General features: G+C 43.6%; 1 protein-coding gene across 2 annotated transcripts in view; it reads right to left on the bottom strand.

Annotated features, from left to right (window-relative positions):
- Window positions 1–1949: 1949 nt before the first annotated feature.
- The window catches only part of CFAP20DC (CFAP20 domain containing), a 459179-nt gene continuing 443457 nt past the window's right edge, over window positions 1950–17671 (bottom strand). For both annotated transcript variants that reach the window (XM_073569809.1, XM_073569810.1), the window contains 2 exons: window positions 16554–16657; window positions 1950–4648 (listed from right to left, as the gene is read on the bottom strand). In XM_073569809.1, the coding sequence (XP_073425910.1) occupies window positions 4533–4648; window positions 16554–16657 (220 nt within the window). In that variant the 3' untranslated portion in view covers window positions 1950–4532. The remainder of the gene's footprint in view (window positions 4649–16553; window positions 16658–17671) is intronic.

Here is a 17671-nt window from a genome sequence, read left to right as displayed (position 1 = left end):
GCAGTGAGTGGGCACTCCTAGTGTGAGGCTGCACATTGCTCTGGAGGACACATCATGGGCTCAGTTTTCAGCCCTGTCTCTCGTCTATTGTAAATGTATGTAGTAGAGTGACTGGGATACAGAACTTGCAGTTTTCTGCTCACACACCTATAGCTGCGGGCAGCTTATATTAGACCTACATATTTCTTACCATTTATGTGCAGCTGGTGATTAGAGTCTGTAACTGCTGTAGAGGAGCAGGCGGCTTCTCATTTATTGTTACAGCATATAACACAGCATTGCCCATCTCTGTCTATGTCTGGACCTTACGATGGGATATTTTCCATTATTAACCTGTTGTATACCTTGGTTGTAAACCTGCATGGTTTTCACCCTCACTTATCCCACATCTTGTGCGGTTGGAGGGGTCCTTGAAGTTGGTTAAATATGGTCTGGGGGATCCATTGGGATATGGTTTCCTCCTTTTGGAATTCAATATGGTTCTGATCTGGTGAAAAGTGTAGGGGAGTTTCGGCAAGGGTTTGTCAGATCCCCAGGAAATTCAAGTGAACATTGGAACCCTTGTGGTTATGGTGCTCCCGAGCTGGTGGGGTAACGGCTGGGAGTAATTGTTGGTACATTTCATGTTCGCTTTATGTTTGGTAATCACCAGATTATTGGGAGCTTCAAGGACTCCTACCAGCGTGTTAATATTATTTATGCTTTGTTGTTTTATGGTATGTTTGTTTTAATAAAGGTGTGAATAATAATGATATTAAAAAAATAAAGGGATCAGTATATACCCACCAAGTGTTTATTTTATATTACTTAAGATGGCGGATAGCACAGGCCTGAGTGGATTACCTGGAGCCTGGTGGTTGGGGGGGTCCTTGAAGTTGGTTAGAAATTGGTCTTGGGGATCCATTGGGATATGGATCCCTCTTTTTTCTTTTTGGGAGTTAATATGGTTCTGGACCTGGTGAAAGGTGGAGGGGAGTTTCGGCAAGAGTTTGTCGGATCCCCAGGAAATTCAAGTGAACATTGGAACCCTTGTGGCTATGGTGCTCCCGAGCCAGTGGGGTAACGGCTAGGAGTAATTGTTGGTACATTTTTATGTTTGGTAATCACCAGATTTGGGAGCTTCAAGGACTCCCCCCCCCCCCCCAGCGTGTTAATGTTATTTATGCTTTGATGTTTATTTTATGTTTATTTTAATAAGAACATGAATTGAAAAAAAAAAAAAAGTTAATTGTTTTCATTTTAGTGGAAGTTATAAATTGGTCAGTAGGGGTAACCATATTAAGTATGGACCTCTGGGGTGGGGTTCTTGGAGTTGACGCTGAATCAGCGACAAGGAATTGGAAGTTAAAATTCTGGATCTGGCTTTTGGTTACGGCTCTGGACGGGTAACTCTGGACGGGGTGTTACCCGGGAGCTTTTGGTGGTTGGACTTCCCGGAACGGGATGTTTGGTGCCCTCGAGCTGGTGGTTTACGGCTGAGGGTAACGTGGATTTTTAAGTTCTTGTGTTTTTGCCAAATATTTAGCCAGAATTTTTGGGGCTCCAAGAACCCTCCCCTCATGTCAAATAAGATTGTGTATTTAATACTTATTGGAAATGTTTATGTTATTTGTTAATAAACTGGCCGCTGACCCCCCCTGGGTTTGGAAGGGTAACCATTTCAGGTATGGCACCCTGGTTTTGAGGGGTAATCATCTCAGGTATGGCCCCCTGGTGTGGAGGGTAACCATCTCGTGTATGGCCCCCTGGTGTGGAGGGGGTAACCATCATGGTATGGCCCCCTGGTCTCCAGAAGCATTTATATTTTATAGGACCCTGTTAGGGTAAAGTCCCTGGGGTCATGGCAATCATATTTTGCATGCCTACAGAATAAATTGGCTCCTCTGAGCCAGGAACAGTGGCTGGAGGGGAGAAGAGAACAAGGTTGTCGTCTGGACAATGCAGTTATCTAGTGCATGTAACTGAAGAGCAATGTACCTAATCTGTGTGCCCTTGAGTCAGTGGGAGTGACTAAGGGTAAAGTAATCAAGTGCATTAACATGAAGGGCAATATGCCTATTCCTGATGCCCTTGAGCTGGTGGGAGCGGCTAAGGGTATAATCAAGTGCATTAACACAAAGGGCAGTATGCCTACTCCCGGTGCCCTTGAGCCAGTGGGAGCGGCTAAGGATAAAGTAATCAAGTGCGTTAACACAAAGGGCAATATGCCTATTCCCAATGCCTTTGACCCAGTTGGAGAGGTCAACAGTAAATGTTATCAAACACATAAAAAACAATTAACAATGGCGTGGCAGTTTTATTAATAATGCCTTTGTAGACTTTTTCTGCTTTAGGTTTATTTAAATTACTACTTCCATATACTCTGAACCTTATTTTATGGTCGGTTATAATGTTGTTATATTGTGTATAGTTTTTAATCACTCCCTATTCATAATATCTTTCTACTGATATGTTCATCACTTTTCGGGTAGTGATAGTAAGTGGGTTTAAGAAATTTTACTGCACAGCTACTGTAAATAATGGTGGTTTCTAGAACTAAAATCTGTGATTTGGTGAATTATTAGAGCTGGCTACAATACATGCGGTATAATAGTTTTTTGAGGCATGACAGATGTCATTATACAGGTATTCAGATTGTGGCTACGACCTTAATTATGGTTTACTTTCCACATTCCCCATTATGGGATCCTCATTGCAGGATGTTTAGCAACTGCTATTTTGCTGTAGTTACCGTATAATCGATCATAACTTGGTAGCATGGCATTGATAAAACTAATCTGTCAGAGCTCTGGAATTTTAATTTTATTACTTGTGTGCACAGACTTTCCATAGCATGTAGAAATGGTTGATGGCTTTGTTAGGCATGGTTGATGGGGGTCGAGTCCATTTAAGCTGTCAAATGGCCTCTCTGGTGGCGGTTTAGGAGTCAGGTGTAAGTTGCAGGCAAGTTAAGGTGGACTCATTTTAACTAATAGAGGATGTAAAACCTCATGGTGGTGAACAGGCTCGGCTTTGGTGGCCAGCCTCAAGGACGTTGTAATGGTAATGTCAGTCAGGGGCGGGCACAGTGGTTAAGCACAGGAGTGAGGATAATAGGGTCATTGGTGCCCTGAAAGTTTACTGGCTCTGCTTGAATGGCAAGCCAGTGTGTGCCGCCCCTTTATGGCTGTCTGTCCTGGTTCTGTATGTCAGACAGCTGGGGATATCACAGTACTTGTGAATCCCAATGTACTAGCACTTCACCTGACTCCTACTGTGATTGTTTTAATCCTGTGATTTAAATAAAGCTGTGGCCATTTTGACAACCAAAATAATGTGTTGTGTATTTATTCTAGTGCCTAGGTTTACTGTAGTTATGGTGGTTTTAAGATGGAGTGGGGGTCCGTCCCATATCCATAAGTCAAGAAACCACTGGAGCCATAGGCGGAGGAGGACGACTTGGGGATGGGTGGACCTTTACTCCTGCAGCTTTTTTGGTATAGTGGTGTAGATTTTTAAGCACGAGGGATGTTGCTTTAAGAGTAAGAAGCCCAGTATGTCTGTGCCTGGGGGTTACTGTGAGGAGGGTGGGATTATATAGAGCAGGAAATCTGTGTCTCTCCCTCTTTCTTGCACAGGATGAACAGGAGGAAGCATTTCCCGCCCTCCCGCCCCTGTTTATAATCATTGTCCTAAAACGTTTTAATTATTGCTTGTATGATGAATGCTTTATTGTATTTTTGAACTTACCATTGTATATTTTGTTCCAGGTTCAATTTTATCATGGCTATAAAGAGTTAACAGCATTAACCTTCTAAGCCCAAGGGAAGGGCCATCCATCAGCCATGGTTCCCTAGAGGTTTCCTCCACAGGGGGTTTTTCCTCTCCTGAGTGCTTTAGGATGACTCTTTGTGAGTCGGAGGTTTGCCAAGTTAGTCCCCTTAATGCTTTTGCAGGGACTTCTAGTTTATAAGTTTACTAAAGTGATTTATTAAAAAAAAAAAAAAAAATGGTGTCAAATGTGAATTTATAACCCGTCACAGCTTTGCGGTTTAGGAGTCAGGTGTAAGTTGCAGGCAAGTTAAGGTGGACTCGTTTTAACTAATAGAGGATGTAAAACCTCATGGTGGTGAACAGGCTCGGCTTTGGTGGCCAGCCTCAAGGACGTTGTAATGGTAACGTCAGTCAGGGGCGGGCACAGTGGTTAAGCACAGGAGTGAGGATAATAGGGTCATTGGTGCCCTGAAAGTTTACTGGCTCTGCTTGAATGGCAAGCCAGTGCGTGCCGCCCCTTTATGGCTGTCTGTCCTGGTTCTGTATGTCAGACAGCTGGGGATATCACAGTACTTGTGAATCCCAATGTTCTAGCACTTCACCTGACTCCTACTGTGATTGTTTTAATCCTGTGATTTAAATAAAGCTGTGGCCATTTTGACAACCAAAATAATGTGTTGTGTATTTATTCTAGTGCCTAGGTTTACTGTAGTTATGGTGGTTTTAAGATGGAGTGGGGGTCCGTCCCATATCCATAAGTCATGGTCAGGTATCTTCTCTTAAGCTAATTCATAGTACTTTCCAGTCTCTGGGTCAAAATAGCAGTTGAGACATGGGTCGTAAAGCAAAGTCAGAATGTCTTCTTCCTCTTCTGCGCCAAAACCATCATCATCACCTGTAAGGAAAAAGATAAAACGTAATGTAAGAAAAAAGCAACTCAAACTTTGCAAAAGCTGAGTGACAAGCAAAGTAGTTATAAAAGGAGGTTTTTATCGAGATTTGCTTGATTGGCAATGCTGCCTTCAGATACGAGGGCATGGGATGATTCGGTGAGAAGCTAGAAATATTTGCCTTCTAAGTCTACGGTACCCGAATGTCCACCTTTATGTAGTGACTAGTAAATAGCCCGTCCAGGAAGGTGACTGTAGGAGAAAATGCTTCCACTTATGGGCAGAGTTCTTGTTCCAGGACAATGATTGCAATCTACAGTATATATATAATATCCATCCACCAAAATGACTTAGTGAAATTAGGAATAATACGATGTAACGCAAAGTCATCAGCTATTTCAAATACAGAAAACACCCAGGACAAACCAACATGGACGTCACCTTGCTTGTTGCCTTGTTGACCGACTTAGTCAAGGAGCAATTCAGTTTAGCAGGAGCTCTGTAGGGCACACCATAGTGAAACTCGATGACATGGCCTCCTTCTCCACCCTTTTTACCCAGCTCTTGGATGTATGAGCTGAATGCAGCAGAATCCGCTGAGCACAGGAGCCACTGATCCGCGAAACGTTTGTTCTCCACCCACCAACCCCTTTCCTTTGGCCCAGGAGCCACTAAACATGGACCCACTTGTGCTTGCTAGCGCCCACATCACGGTGTACTTTCCGGTATAATGTGGCACCCCTGAGGATTCAGTTGCCACAGAGGTACTGCACCTCCTCCTGAGGTGTGGTACCCCACCATCCAGGTAGGTTGGAGGCTCCTGAACACGCTCCAGCACCTGCATCCCACACAACACAGTAGTTCAGCAAAGCCACATTGCGGCTCCCTGCTTGGAGTGTAGCAGAGCACCTTGGGTGGCTCCCTGCTTGGAACCCGAAACGTGCTGGGAGGCGGGTGGAGTTAGAATACATAAAAGAGTGGGAAGGTTTAGGATTTGGGGTCAGTCAGTGGTTCAGAGTGAGGAGAGAAGATCCCTGGGAGAGGGATGGAGGAAGGAGGTGCTGCAGCAGACCTCAGTGACCTGGGTCTGCTGGCACGGGAAAGGAAAGAAGGAGAAAGATATTGAACAGAAACCTGATCTTCCATAAGAAGGAAAGACTAGTATGGAACGAAGGAGTAAAAGGGAACAGAGGACGTGGGTTAGGAGAGAACCCTGCCTGGAAGTTCTAAGCGCAAGGCCGGGGCCCGGTCCCCGAGGTTGTATGGATACTAATGGTCCTGCAACAGACACCAGTGGAGTAGTGAGCTGTAAATGCACTACTCCCATCTAAGACTTGGGGGCACAACAGCAACTTGGATAGTGAGCCGGGACTCAGGAGTAAGGAGTCCCCGAAGCAGGCTACAGCTGTCTGCCGTTCAAGTATGGTTCTTGGGAACATCTGTGAGGAGGAACTCCAGTGTAACTCAGTACTAGGAGTACTTCACACCAAAGGCGCTATAAGAGGAGACGTTCAGAAAGGCACATGTTGGCAGAGTGTTGGAAGGGAGCATTCCATCTGACCTGGAGGTTGACTGGGTCCCCGGCCCGGAGGACACAGCATGGAGGCAGGCACCTGTGTGTACTACAGACTGTGAGTAAAGCTTTGGAACTACATGCCCTGGTGTCCTCCAATTACTCCTGCGCTAACACACTGTACCACTACATCGGGGTACCAACTTCTACACCGCCTGTGCCTCTCCTCTACCCCTACATCTACACTGCCCTGGGACTACAGCTCCACCTGTGGGGAGCTTCACCATCTTGGCTGCACCACGCCACCAGTCCCAGAGGATCTGCAAGCAGCGTCGGCTTAACATCTCACTTGCCGACCACAGTTGGCGTCACGAACCATCATTTAATCCACTACATTCCACCATTCAAACTTCCCTTATGAATTGGGCGCCCAGGGCCACGGACTGGGTCACCGCTGCTGTGACACATCCCGCTGAGACCGGCCCGGTACCGAGTACCCCACGGCCCTGGGAAGGCGACCTAATAGCACTTCGAATGGGCTCTGAATGCAGTAGGAACCGGTGTGCACAGAAGTAATTGAGCGCCAAAACCCACGGCTCGGTACTGCCCACGTGACGTGGTAATCTCTGTACAGTTCTTCGATGTGTGCGGTGAATGCAGTAGAAGCAGCCGGTCACAGGTTGGCGAAGCAGAAGCAGCTGAGCCAAATGCGCAGGTTAGTGCAGGGGAGTCGCTCGCCATTACAATGCTCAGCATAGCACAGCTAAAGCGTGATGTGGCCAGTGCCCCCCAGCTCGGTACCACCCATGTTACACTGTACATTCTTGCACAGCGCTTCGATATGGGCGCCAACTGTGACTGTAGCAGGACCCACTCTCAACTACACTGGAGAGGGGATGGCATGGCATCATTGTCCCTCAACTGCCCCCACCCGGCTGGTGAGTAGGGGCCACAGTGTCATCTACAGTATAAACGATTAGGACCCAAGTCCCACTCTATTCGCCCACATCCATAAATGCTGTAGCATGTCATGGCGTTTTTCACTCACACAGTGGCAGAATTTCGGTTACAAACAGGACATGTTAAGCCATCTATATACTGTATATATTAGATGGACGGTGTTTTTATCTGAGTCTTCTGCTGGTAAATGCTCTTGAAGGGAATCACATTTGACCTATCCAAACTATTAATATGAGATAAAACTGAAAAGGAAAGAGCGCAATAGGGTCTTATCTGGGTGGAAGATAGAATAAATTCGAATGGAATCTACTCACCTTTCCACGAACGAACAAACGCATGTAAATCAATGTCAGCCTGCTGCACGCCCGAGCCAATATAGTTCCTTTGGGATAAATATTTAGGCTTACTGTGCGCTGCTGAGATCAGGATAAAGTCACCACATGAGAATCTTTTTAACTCTTTATTCCCAACGCGTTTCAAAGTGAAAAGCCACTTCTTCTTCAGGGGATGACATATCATATGTCATCCCCTGAAGAAGAAGTGGCTTTTCACTTTGAAACGCATTGGGAATAAAGAGTTAAAAAGATTCTCATGTGGTGACTTTATCCTGATCTCAGCAGCGCACAGTAAGCCTAAATATTTATCCCAAAGGAACTAAACTATTAATATGGGCATACAAGTTATACACTTCTGAAAAAAACCTCCCTGTGTGTCTCATATAAGATGGCTTGTTGTGGATTAATCATCTTTTATAACTTTTTATAAATGACCTCTTCCAGTCTATGAGGAGAATGTTTCCTGGAAGATAACTCTTCCTCCAGAGCTTATTTGACATGAACGGGCATTACCAGTATGATATGTAATGGTTACCAGTTTTACCACTGCGAGGTATAATGCTTACCGAGTTACCGGTGTTACCAGTGTGATATGTAATGGTTACCCTTGTTACCAGTGGGATGTGTAATGGCGGCTCTCTGCTCTCCTGATCTCACTGCAGAGCTGTGTGTGATTATAACTGACACATCTGTAGTTTCCTCTCAGCTTCAGCTTCCATCTTACAGGCAGACAAGATTTCCATATTGTTGCAACACAGCAGAGCTGTGAGAGCTGCAGCAAATGTGTTTGAAAGAAAACAAATTTAATTTCTTCTGTTCTACGTTAGTTACTTGTCTCACACTGGTAACTCCACCATCTAAAATAAGCTTTGGAGGCAGAGTTATATTCCAGGCAACATCCTCCCCATAGCCTGGAAGAGGTCATTTACATATAAGAAAAACGTGGATTTCTGTGGAATAAGACATCAGATTGCAAATATCAAGGTATCATTTTATTCAACCTTCTATGATCTATATGCCCATATAGACGGCCTGGGGGGGACGATCCTACTGACAGATTCCCTTTAAGGAAACACTGCACTATCCTTAAGATCACATTCTAGGCATCACAAGTGTATCTTGTCTGCCTGGTATTGCTTTAAAGAAGAAGAGCGCAACTTTATTTGGCCTGAAGGCGGCCACAATAACACCATACGCCTGTCATACTGTATATCGAAGGTTATTTTCGTGTTAACCTTCTGTTCGCTATCCTTAAAGGAGATGAAAATGTTCAGTCAAACAATAAATGTTCTGAGATATTTTATTTAGATCTGTAATTAGCCAAGTAATGAGTTTTGTATCTCTTGAGTCAGTTTGGAATTAATAATGCATTTTGTTTTAATTATTTCATTGATATATTCAAATTCTGAAATGTTAATAAATGGGATCAGAATGCAAAGTAATATTCATGAGAAAACACAAGCCGAGTATCTATTACTAGACGACCACAGAGACACCGAACTCACAGACCCGCTGGTTTCCAGTTGCTGCTCATGATTCTGGTCATGTCGGTGCAGCAATGGGAGTCAAGACTGACCTTCCGGGAGGGATGTAGGAAAGGATGAGTTCAGATGTTTAAACAGCTAAACCACAGGTAAAAAAAAAGTCATAAGCTGAATACTACGTCTGTCAGGGGCCGCAGACTCAAAATGGCTACATGAGACAGACTTGGCGCAAGCCACTCCATCAGGTAAATTCCAGAGGAACATTGGCCTTTAACTCCTGTATGGAGATCTGGACTTAAAATGGGGTTCACTGGATTGCTTCTATGGAAGAGCTTCTATCCAGAAGAGAGGACCAGAGGCAAGAGAATAGTCGAATAGATGGGTCAGAATCAGGAGGTCGGTGTAGGGACAAAATCATAAAGAAAAAAAATAGTTAAAAATCAAGCTGAGGTAAAAAACACAAAACTAGTACTATCGCCATATGTCACCTGTAACAAGGACGTGGTGCCTCTTTGCAACAAAAGCAGAGGCAGGAAGGGCAGGCGATGACACAGATGTCACAATGGACATCTTAGAGAGCTGTAGTCTGCACACTCGAAACGGCGGACAGCTATCTCTCCTAAATCCCCAATACTCAGGGACGATTGGCTCTGTTGAGTGTTCCTTTGTTCTAAATGAAAAATCCACTGCCAAAATCATCTGTCAGAAGCTTATCTCCCCGTTGAACAAAAGGATTGGGAGATTGAATTCCAATCACTCGATCCTTATTCTCTCCTGATATAATCTGTTGGCATTTGGGAAACCCACATACACCTTAAATGCCACCAAAAGTGGTGGATTCAACCAACTTACAAATGTTATATTACTTAGTTGGCAAGTTCTGAAGACAGAACCCACTTTCAGATGTTGACCTTATGCCCCATAATACCCATCAATAGCAAAAAGAGTTAGTCTATTAGTTCCCACATTAGCAATGACAGCAATGCTATGTGGTATATTTTGGAGTTACATAACAGTCCAAAAAAGAGTTGAAAATTTGTATTCTATTGCTCATTCATAAACTATTTTGTGCCTTGTGATACATTTCAATCAGTGTCATATAACACTCCCAAAAAGCGTTGAAACATTTTTCTGTATTAACTTACTCATCCATGTACTATTACGTGCTGTGTGGTACATTTCGGTGTTATATAACAGTCCAAAAAAGCATTGAAAAAATGTTTCTGCATTCAATTGCTCATTCATATACTATCATATGCTCTGTTGTACATGTCAGTGTTAAATAACACTCCAAAAAAGCATTGATTTTTTTCTGTATTCAATTACTTATCCATAGGGTATTACAGGCTCAGTAATTGACTACAGAAAATTTTTTAAAAGCATTTTTGAACTGTTATATAACACCAAATTGTGCTATAGAGCACGTAATAGTACATGGATGAGTACAGTAATTGAAAACAGAAAAAATTTTCAACGCTTTTTTTTGGCTGTCATATAACACCGAAATATACCACAGAGCACGCAATAGTATATGGGTGAGTAATTGAATACAGAAAAATGTTTCAACGCTTTGTTGAAGTGTTATATAACACAGAAATGTACTACAAAGTGCGTAATACTCTATGGATGACAATATAGTAAATTTTTTCAAACCCCCCCAAAAAAAGAAAAATGTGATCAACTGCCGCAGATATGTATTTAGCAACGGACTGCAAAGCCCTAATCCCTGCCTAGAGACTGAATTCAGCCACTCTGCCTGCTCCTGCAATTCTCTCTCCCCCCTAGGTTAAATGCAGAATGTATCTTATACAAACAGCAAGGCACACAATTAGCCCTTAAAAGGACTGTTAGTATGATGGCTCAGCTTCAGCACCAGTATCAACGCTACAGGACTCTGATTCGTTAAACTGTGCACACACACACCTGGACAAACTGTCATGCCACCACTGCATACTCACCCGGTCTCCACTCCCGCGCCGCAGCCCCCCGTCCGACATCCACGGTGGTCCCTTCTGACAGGTCCGCGGCTGACGGCGTCTCTGCATGCAATGTGCATGCGCCATAGGCCGCGGCTCCCTCTTGTCACTTATGCTCTGGCAATGCCCTGACCCGGAAGCACCACCGGACCAATGGCAGTCCAGACAGGGGCATATTAGGCCGTACTCCTTTGAGGGAGGTGCCTGATCGTTGTGTTTGCTAGCACACTAGGTCCTGCTTCCTTATGTTCCTGCCGCAGTCTCTCAGTCCTGTACTCCGTGGTTCCTGCCGCAGTCTCACAGTCCTGCACTCCGTGGTTCCTGCTCCAGCCTGCTATCTATGCTCCAGCCCTGCAGTCCTAGTCCAGTCCTGCCTCCCATGTTCCTGCTCCGTCCTGCTATCTATGCTCCAGCCCTGCAGTCCTACTCCGGTCCTGTCTGCAGTTATCCTGCTCCGTCCTGCTGTCTATGCTCCAGTCCCACAACCCCACTCTGGTCGTATCTTCTACAGTCTCGTGCTCCTACTCCAGTCCACTCTGAGCCGCCCCTCTCTGTACCGGCTATCGTGGTTCCCGAACTCCTGGGCCTGCTCCTAACGATCCCTGTATAGGGGTCGGCTCCACCTGGCAGCTCGCCCGGGGCCCCTCGGTGCCATGATCCAGAGTGTCCACTCCTGGAGATTTTCCTCACCCGACCCGCCGTGGTAACACAAACACTCTCTCCTTCCAATAACAACTGTCACAGAGCTGTGCAATGGCGTCAGTGTGCTGATCCGGGCTGTGCCTGTCCTTTTATAACCTGTGATGTGGTCATGAGGCCAGCCAATCACAGTAATGCCACTACGAAGATGGCTATGGCATTACAGTGACTGGCAGGCAATCGCCACATGCTTATTGGCTGCGTAACAGGAGCCAAACATGTGGGGTGGGGATTCAAGCTTCAAATCTGACCACCAGCTAAAGCTCAACCAGCGCCAAGCACGTCCGAGCACCCAGATATCCCAGTATTACCGAGTACTTTCGCTAATCCCTATTGCCTGTATAAACTTTACCCTTATTACCAATGTCTGGTTTCCTCATACACAGTGCCCCATGACAGTGTTTTCTAAGTTCGATTTTTCCCAGGTTGTGAGTCCTTCTAATGGGTAAAAATGCCCTATAAACAATGCTCCAAAAGTGGCTCCAGTGGTGATGACTTATTTTATGACTTATGGCCACATATGGTCACGTCTCCACGGGTTAAAAGAGACTATGAAAATTCCTTGAAAACTTTCTTGTCTCATGGAAGTGAAAAAAATAGGCAGGTGTATTACAGCACCCCCCACAAAAAATCCACAATTTCTTTCCCCCAAAATAAAAAAAGACCTAATAGCTCTACTATTAATTTTTTTCCAATTAAAAAAATCTACAGATGACCCCAGAAAATCTATTTAGGGCTCTGTTCACACTGCGTCTAAAATGTATGTTTGGCATATGCACTCATGACATATACAAAAAAAAATCTATAAGCCCAAATTAACCTAACAGATGCCAAAAAAGCGTGCTTATTTTAAAATGGGAGCCTATATGCCCATAGAGTGGCATACGTCGGAGCCTTCTGATACAGGCATACGTTGGAATATCGTCTCGACATATATTCTTTTATAAAACTCACAATTTCTGTTTCCTTTCAGTTCATATTGCCAAACACAGAACGATTCCCCATCCACTCTTTCCACCACATGTATTATAATCGCCAGGACATGTGTACTCGTGTTTATTACAATGATACTTTGAGCTCATCTTGTCAATGCCGGGTATTACATCAACCGAGCAAGATGAAATCTCAGAACTAATAACTGGAACACAGGTGGGCACAAGAATGGAGAACAACAATTACTTCCCAGGCGATATTTTATTGACAGCAATATTAACTGCCAATAAGATCAGATAGGGAACGACAACATAACTCATGTGTGCCAGGGGCAAGGTGATTCTCCACTGGCACAGCTGCCAGCTAGTAGTAGCATATCATTTGTAGGGGGAACAGTAAGGTCAAGTGATGATCCCAGAACCTGATGGTCCTTGATTTTATTGGCAATAACCCTTCAATCTAGAAAGTCATAACTTTCCCAATTACATAAGTGAGAGTCTCGGGTCACATACAGCTGCAGAATCTCACTATAAATGGAAAATTTAGTCGGAAAAACACATTGACAGACTTCAGATCACTTAGAGGCAAAGCGAACAAAACTATACGTTACCAACTCATTGGAAGATTTTTATATAGTTATTTAATGCAGACTTGAAAGCAAAAAAAAATTCACAAAGTTCACATAATGTTTTGGCTGAAATCAGGCCCTTTTTTAAGCCTGTATTTACAGGACTGTCTGTACCTTCTTACATCCCTATAATGATCATCAGAGGTGACACCAGTTGTGGTCCTGCTCTGCAATGGAGCACACTTGCCAACCCTTCCAAAATGTCCATTAAGTTCTGGAAAAAAGGGAGACCTCGCGGACTCCCGATTGAGTTAGCAAATCTCCACTGACTCCCGACACTGACATGGACTCCCGATTGAGTTAGTGAATCTCCACTGTGCATGCTAAAATCTCTCAAAACTTCTTAGAAGAAGCATTTCGGAAAGGTTTCTTATGGTTGACACCTTGATGCTCCAAGTCATGATTTAGCCTTGGAGTCCAAACACACATTCAAGGGAGCATGGAAGAAGTGTTTAAGGGAGTGGAAATGGTATGGCCTAAAACATCATGGGACAAAAACTTTCCATTGTGAGCAGTTTGAAGACTCAGCACTCATGATTCTGCCTTGCGCATGCTGAATCATCTCAAAACCTCTTAGAGAGCAGCGTTTTTGAAGGTCTTCCTATACCTGACACCTGGATGCTCAATTTCATAAAGGAGTCCTAGAGTCCATACACACATTCAATGGGCATGGAAGAGGCATGAAAGGGAATGGAACAATTATGGCCCGAACCAAGGTGTGGTTATAGGATAAAAACTTTCTGTGTGTGCCAAACTCCCCGAAGAACATTTGCCAAAGTTTGAAAGTATAACATAGAGGCAGAATGTGGAATTATTATGGCTCATGGCTCCTTCTGTTAAAGTGTGATATGATTATCTTTAGCCACCACTAGAAGGACCACACCATAAAGACCTTTTTTAATGTACCAATAAGTTCAAGGGTAGCAGAGATCCACCATTTGCACAGTCCAACAGCATTTGCCTCCAGATTTTGTATAAAGTCCTCCATACACATAAGACTAATGTGATCTGAGTCCCCGAATCTTGGTGTTCTTGGCCAACAATCTAATGTATATTGGGATGTTCTGACTCTCCAAGATGATGTTGTAGCAGAAAAGGAACCGGAATGTCCAATTTCGGAATCCCGATCCTTTTGTTCTCGTCAAGATAGGCTTCCACCAGAGGTGACTGACAGTAGCGCTTTCATAGAGAACACAAAAGAGCTTGAGACTCACATGTATGGAGGATTGAGGTGAGAAAGTCACTGGCCAAACGATCAGACAAACCAGCTATCAATTGTGTATGCAGCTCCTCACCTTAGAAAAAGAGACCTTGGAGCCTTTCAGGAACCATACAACATTTTTCTCTCAATTTCTTTGATTTCTGTCTATGCCTCTGACCTGAATGGTTGTGCACAACACAAAGACCCAGGATTGAAGGTTATTTCTAGGGTGAAAGGTTCTTCAATAACTTATTAATAATCTCTGACTACGACGTCATATGACAATGTAAATCAATAAGTATTTCGCTTGCATCGAGGAGCTACTTATTCAGAGGATTGCTTAAAATGTGGCGTGGCATAGATCTAGCTACTTTAAATTAACCTTTTACAAATGTCACAGCTACATTTGCTTCTATTATATATAAGGGTCTACATGGCCTTTTAAATCTGGTGAAGAGTGAAGATTGCTGTATTATTGACTGTTAAATCATTGCTTGCTATTACCTTATGTGTACGCTACAGAAGCCGCTCCGGCAATGGGAAATAACGGAATAACATCGGAGTAGATGGCATTTAAAGGTCGATAAATCATAGTAACTCAGTGGAATACTTTTTGTTTCCGCAATTGGGCATTTCAACACACATTAAACATGAAGGAAGGTGAACGTATAGGGCTTTCATCACTCAACCATGTTCATTGTTTATCACAGAAATGGCTGTAAACGCAACCGATATGCAAATGGCGCCCTTGAACACTCATAATTGCAAATATATTCACTCTATAAAGAGGAGACGGCTCAGACCTGAAGAAGCGTTCAAAGAGAAATACTTGTTTTATGAAACTTTTGACCCTCCATAGGTATGTGAAACGGGATGTTCTAGTTTGTGCTCTGTTTAATAAAGGGTCATTTCGATTGTTGCAAGTTATCATCTATCCCGAGCCTGAGAACAGGGTTCTGCTGGACCCACGTGAATGGAACAGTGTCCAGACAAACACTTCTGGTCCATTCATTATTTATGGGACTACTGGAGATAGCTGAGAACAGCGCTCGACTTTTCTTGGCAGTCCCATAGCGGACGAGGGGGGCGGTGGTGAAGTAATGCGAGCCTCCTTTTCCCAGTATGATGCTATCGGTAGCACATCACCCATTTACATGGGGTCATGTGCTGCCAATAACGATAATTATTGTGCATGCATAAAAATGAAGGCACCCAATGAACGAATGTGATTACTTTACTGTTTATATGGGACAATAATTGGGAAAAAGTGTTCCTACGAAAGCTCTTTCACTGATTAACTCATCTAAATGTGGCTCTATCTCGTCAGAAGATTAACCATTAGGGCACAGTCGGACGGCCATGTTAATCAGAAGGAGATTGGAACACAATGCTCGGACTGGCCGGTGGCTCTCCTGACCCAAGTATGACAGCTTCATGTATTTCTATGCTGCTCGGGAAAGTTGCGGCCAGTCCGAGCTTTGGGTTCCGAACTCCGTCAGATTTATATGGCCATCTCACTGCCCCCTTAAAGATGAAGTAGGGTGAGGTTTACTAAACTTCTCCCATGCCCATTGGGGGTTCAGCCACCAATATTAGCCAGTACCACTAGACTTTTTTTTTTACCAATGCTTGCGTCTTAGTGGTAAATTTTGTGTGAATTATGTATTCTTTGAAGTACTAAAACCCATCCTAATGTTATTAAGTTATAAATTATTAAAATATAAAGAGAAGAAGAGCTCCCAGCCATAACCAAGATATTATTCAATATATATGTACTGTAAATGTATTTTCATATAATATTTTCAAGCAATTTTGCAAACTCAAACCCGGGATTGCCAGTCTCTATTTCTGTTGTCCTGTCGTAGGCAATTACAATTGTACATAGCTGATATGATTCCCAATTTCATAGGTCTAATATCTTTTGGTAGTACATCACTAAGACATCTCCATCCCTTGGGCTCTGGGCATACGGCTAAGATTTATGAGCCCTCTCAGAGAATTTTCCATCTCCAGAAAGAGAGCGGCCGATCATGTGGTTAGCCGATATTACAGCAGGCTACACTGTACGTAATATAGCTGCTGACATTTCCTACATTTCCCAAAGGAATCCCTGAGGTTCCTCAATTCATAAACTTGCTTATTTCCCAGATTCTTTTCTTTTGGATACTGTAGGCCTCTTACCTTCGTTACAGCTCAGTCTGGATTCTTTCAGCTTGAGTAAAGGATCTGCGTTTTGATTCTGGCTCGTTGGGATGATGGGAGGACTGAATACATTTAGCCAATCCCTGGGTGACAGAAAAGAAGATGTTACCTATCAGTGTTTTCAGTTTCATCTTTTCAGCACATTTATTATTGTTACTTTCTCGGGCAAGCTCTCTTATTCTTCCAATTCATCTTTAATGCACCTTATGGTTTTGCAATATCTTGGACATTCAGCTACTGTCATGACCAGAAAATATATCTTCTCCTACCAGCTGAGACCGGGGATACTCAAAGTACTCTATACTGATACACAGCTAAAAATCTTCTGCATAGACATACCGTAAAAGGTTTATCCCCAACGGCTCCACTCCAATGAGCCAACTCAATTCTTTCTCCTTTAACCCTTCCAAAAAAGGTTTTCCCAAGGATAATTGATAACTACTCAATCAAAGAGAGCCCGAGCATTGAAACCCATGCCATTCAACTGTCCCAGATCCAGCAGGATAGTCTCAGATTTGGGGAGCTATCTCAGGCGGCATGTCACACTTTCAACTGTATCTGCATCTTTAGAACAGTTACAGTTTAATATAATGGTGTAACAGGAATTAAGGGGGTACGAAGACCTCTCCAAAGTGCCAAAAAAAAGGGGATTTGCGATTGCTGTTTGAATGAAGCAGTGTTTGTGACTGAAAGTTTGATTTGTGTGAATCCAGCAAAATGATGGCCATATGGCTGGATCCAAAAAGTTTTGGGGAAGGGTTAGAAAAATTAAAAAGAAAATACGGTAATACTCACTTATTCACAGCCCTCAACTTGTGTGTGCGGCTCCTATTTTTGGTCTCTTTATTCTGGTTTTCATTTCATGCCACAGGTCTCGTTGGGTCTTCTAAGCCTCGTGACATCATGATGTTGCAGCCTGGTGCACGTCATGACGTCACTATGCCTAGTGGGAGCCAGAAGATTTATTGAGACCTGTGGCCTGAAGAAGACCATCAACACAAGGTGAGGGTAGAGGAGAGCATTATTTTTAATATTTTTTTTTTCACCCTTGTTTATTACACTCCGGAGAAATCCAAGGCCACAATAAAGCCCACCAT

This window comes from Dendrobates tinctorius, unplaced genomic scaffold (genome assembly GCF_039654945.1).
Source record: "Dendrobates tinctorius isolate UK_male_01 unplaced genomic scaffold, ASM3965494v1 ptg000027l, whole genome shotgun sequence".
Classification (NCBI taxonomy): domain Eukaryota; kingdom Metazoa; phylum Chordata; class Amphibia; order Anura; family Dendrobatidae; genus Dendrobates; species Dendrobates tinctorius.
Note: the sequence above shows the minus strand (reverse complement) of the source record. Positions and strands in the feature narration are given on the sequence as shown.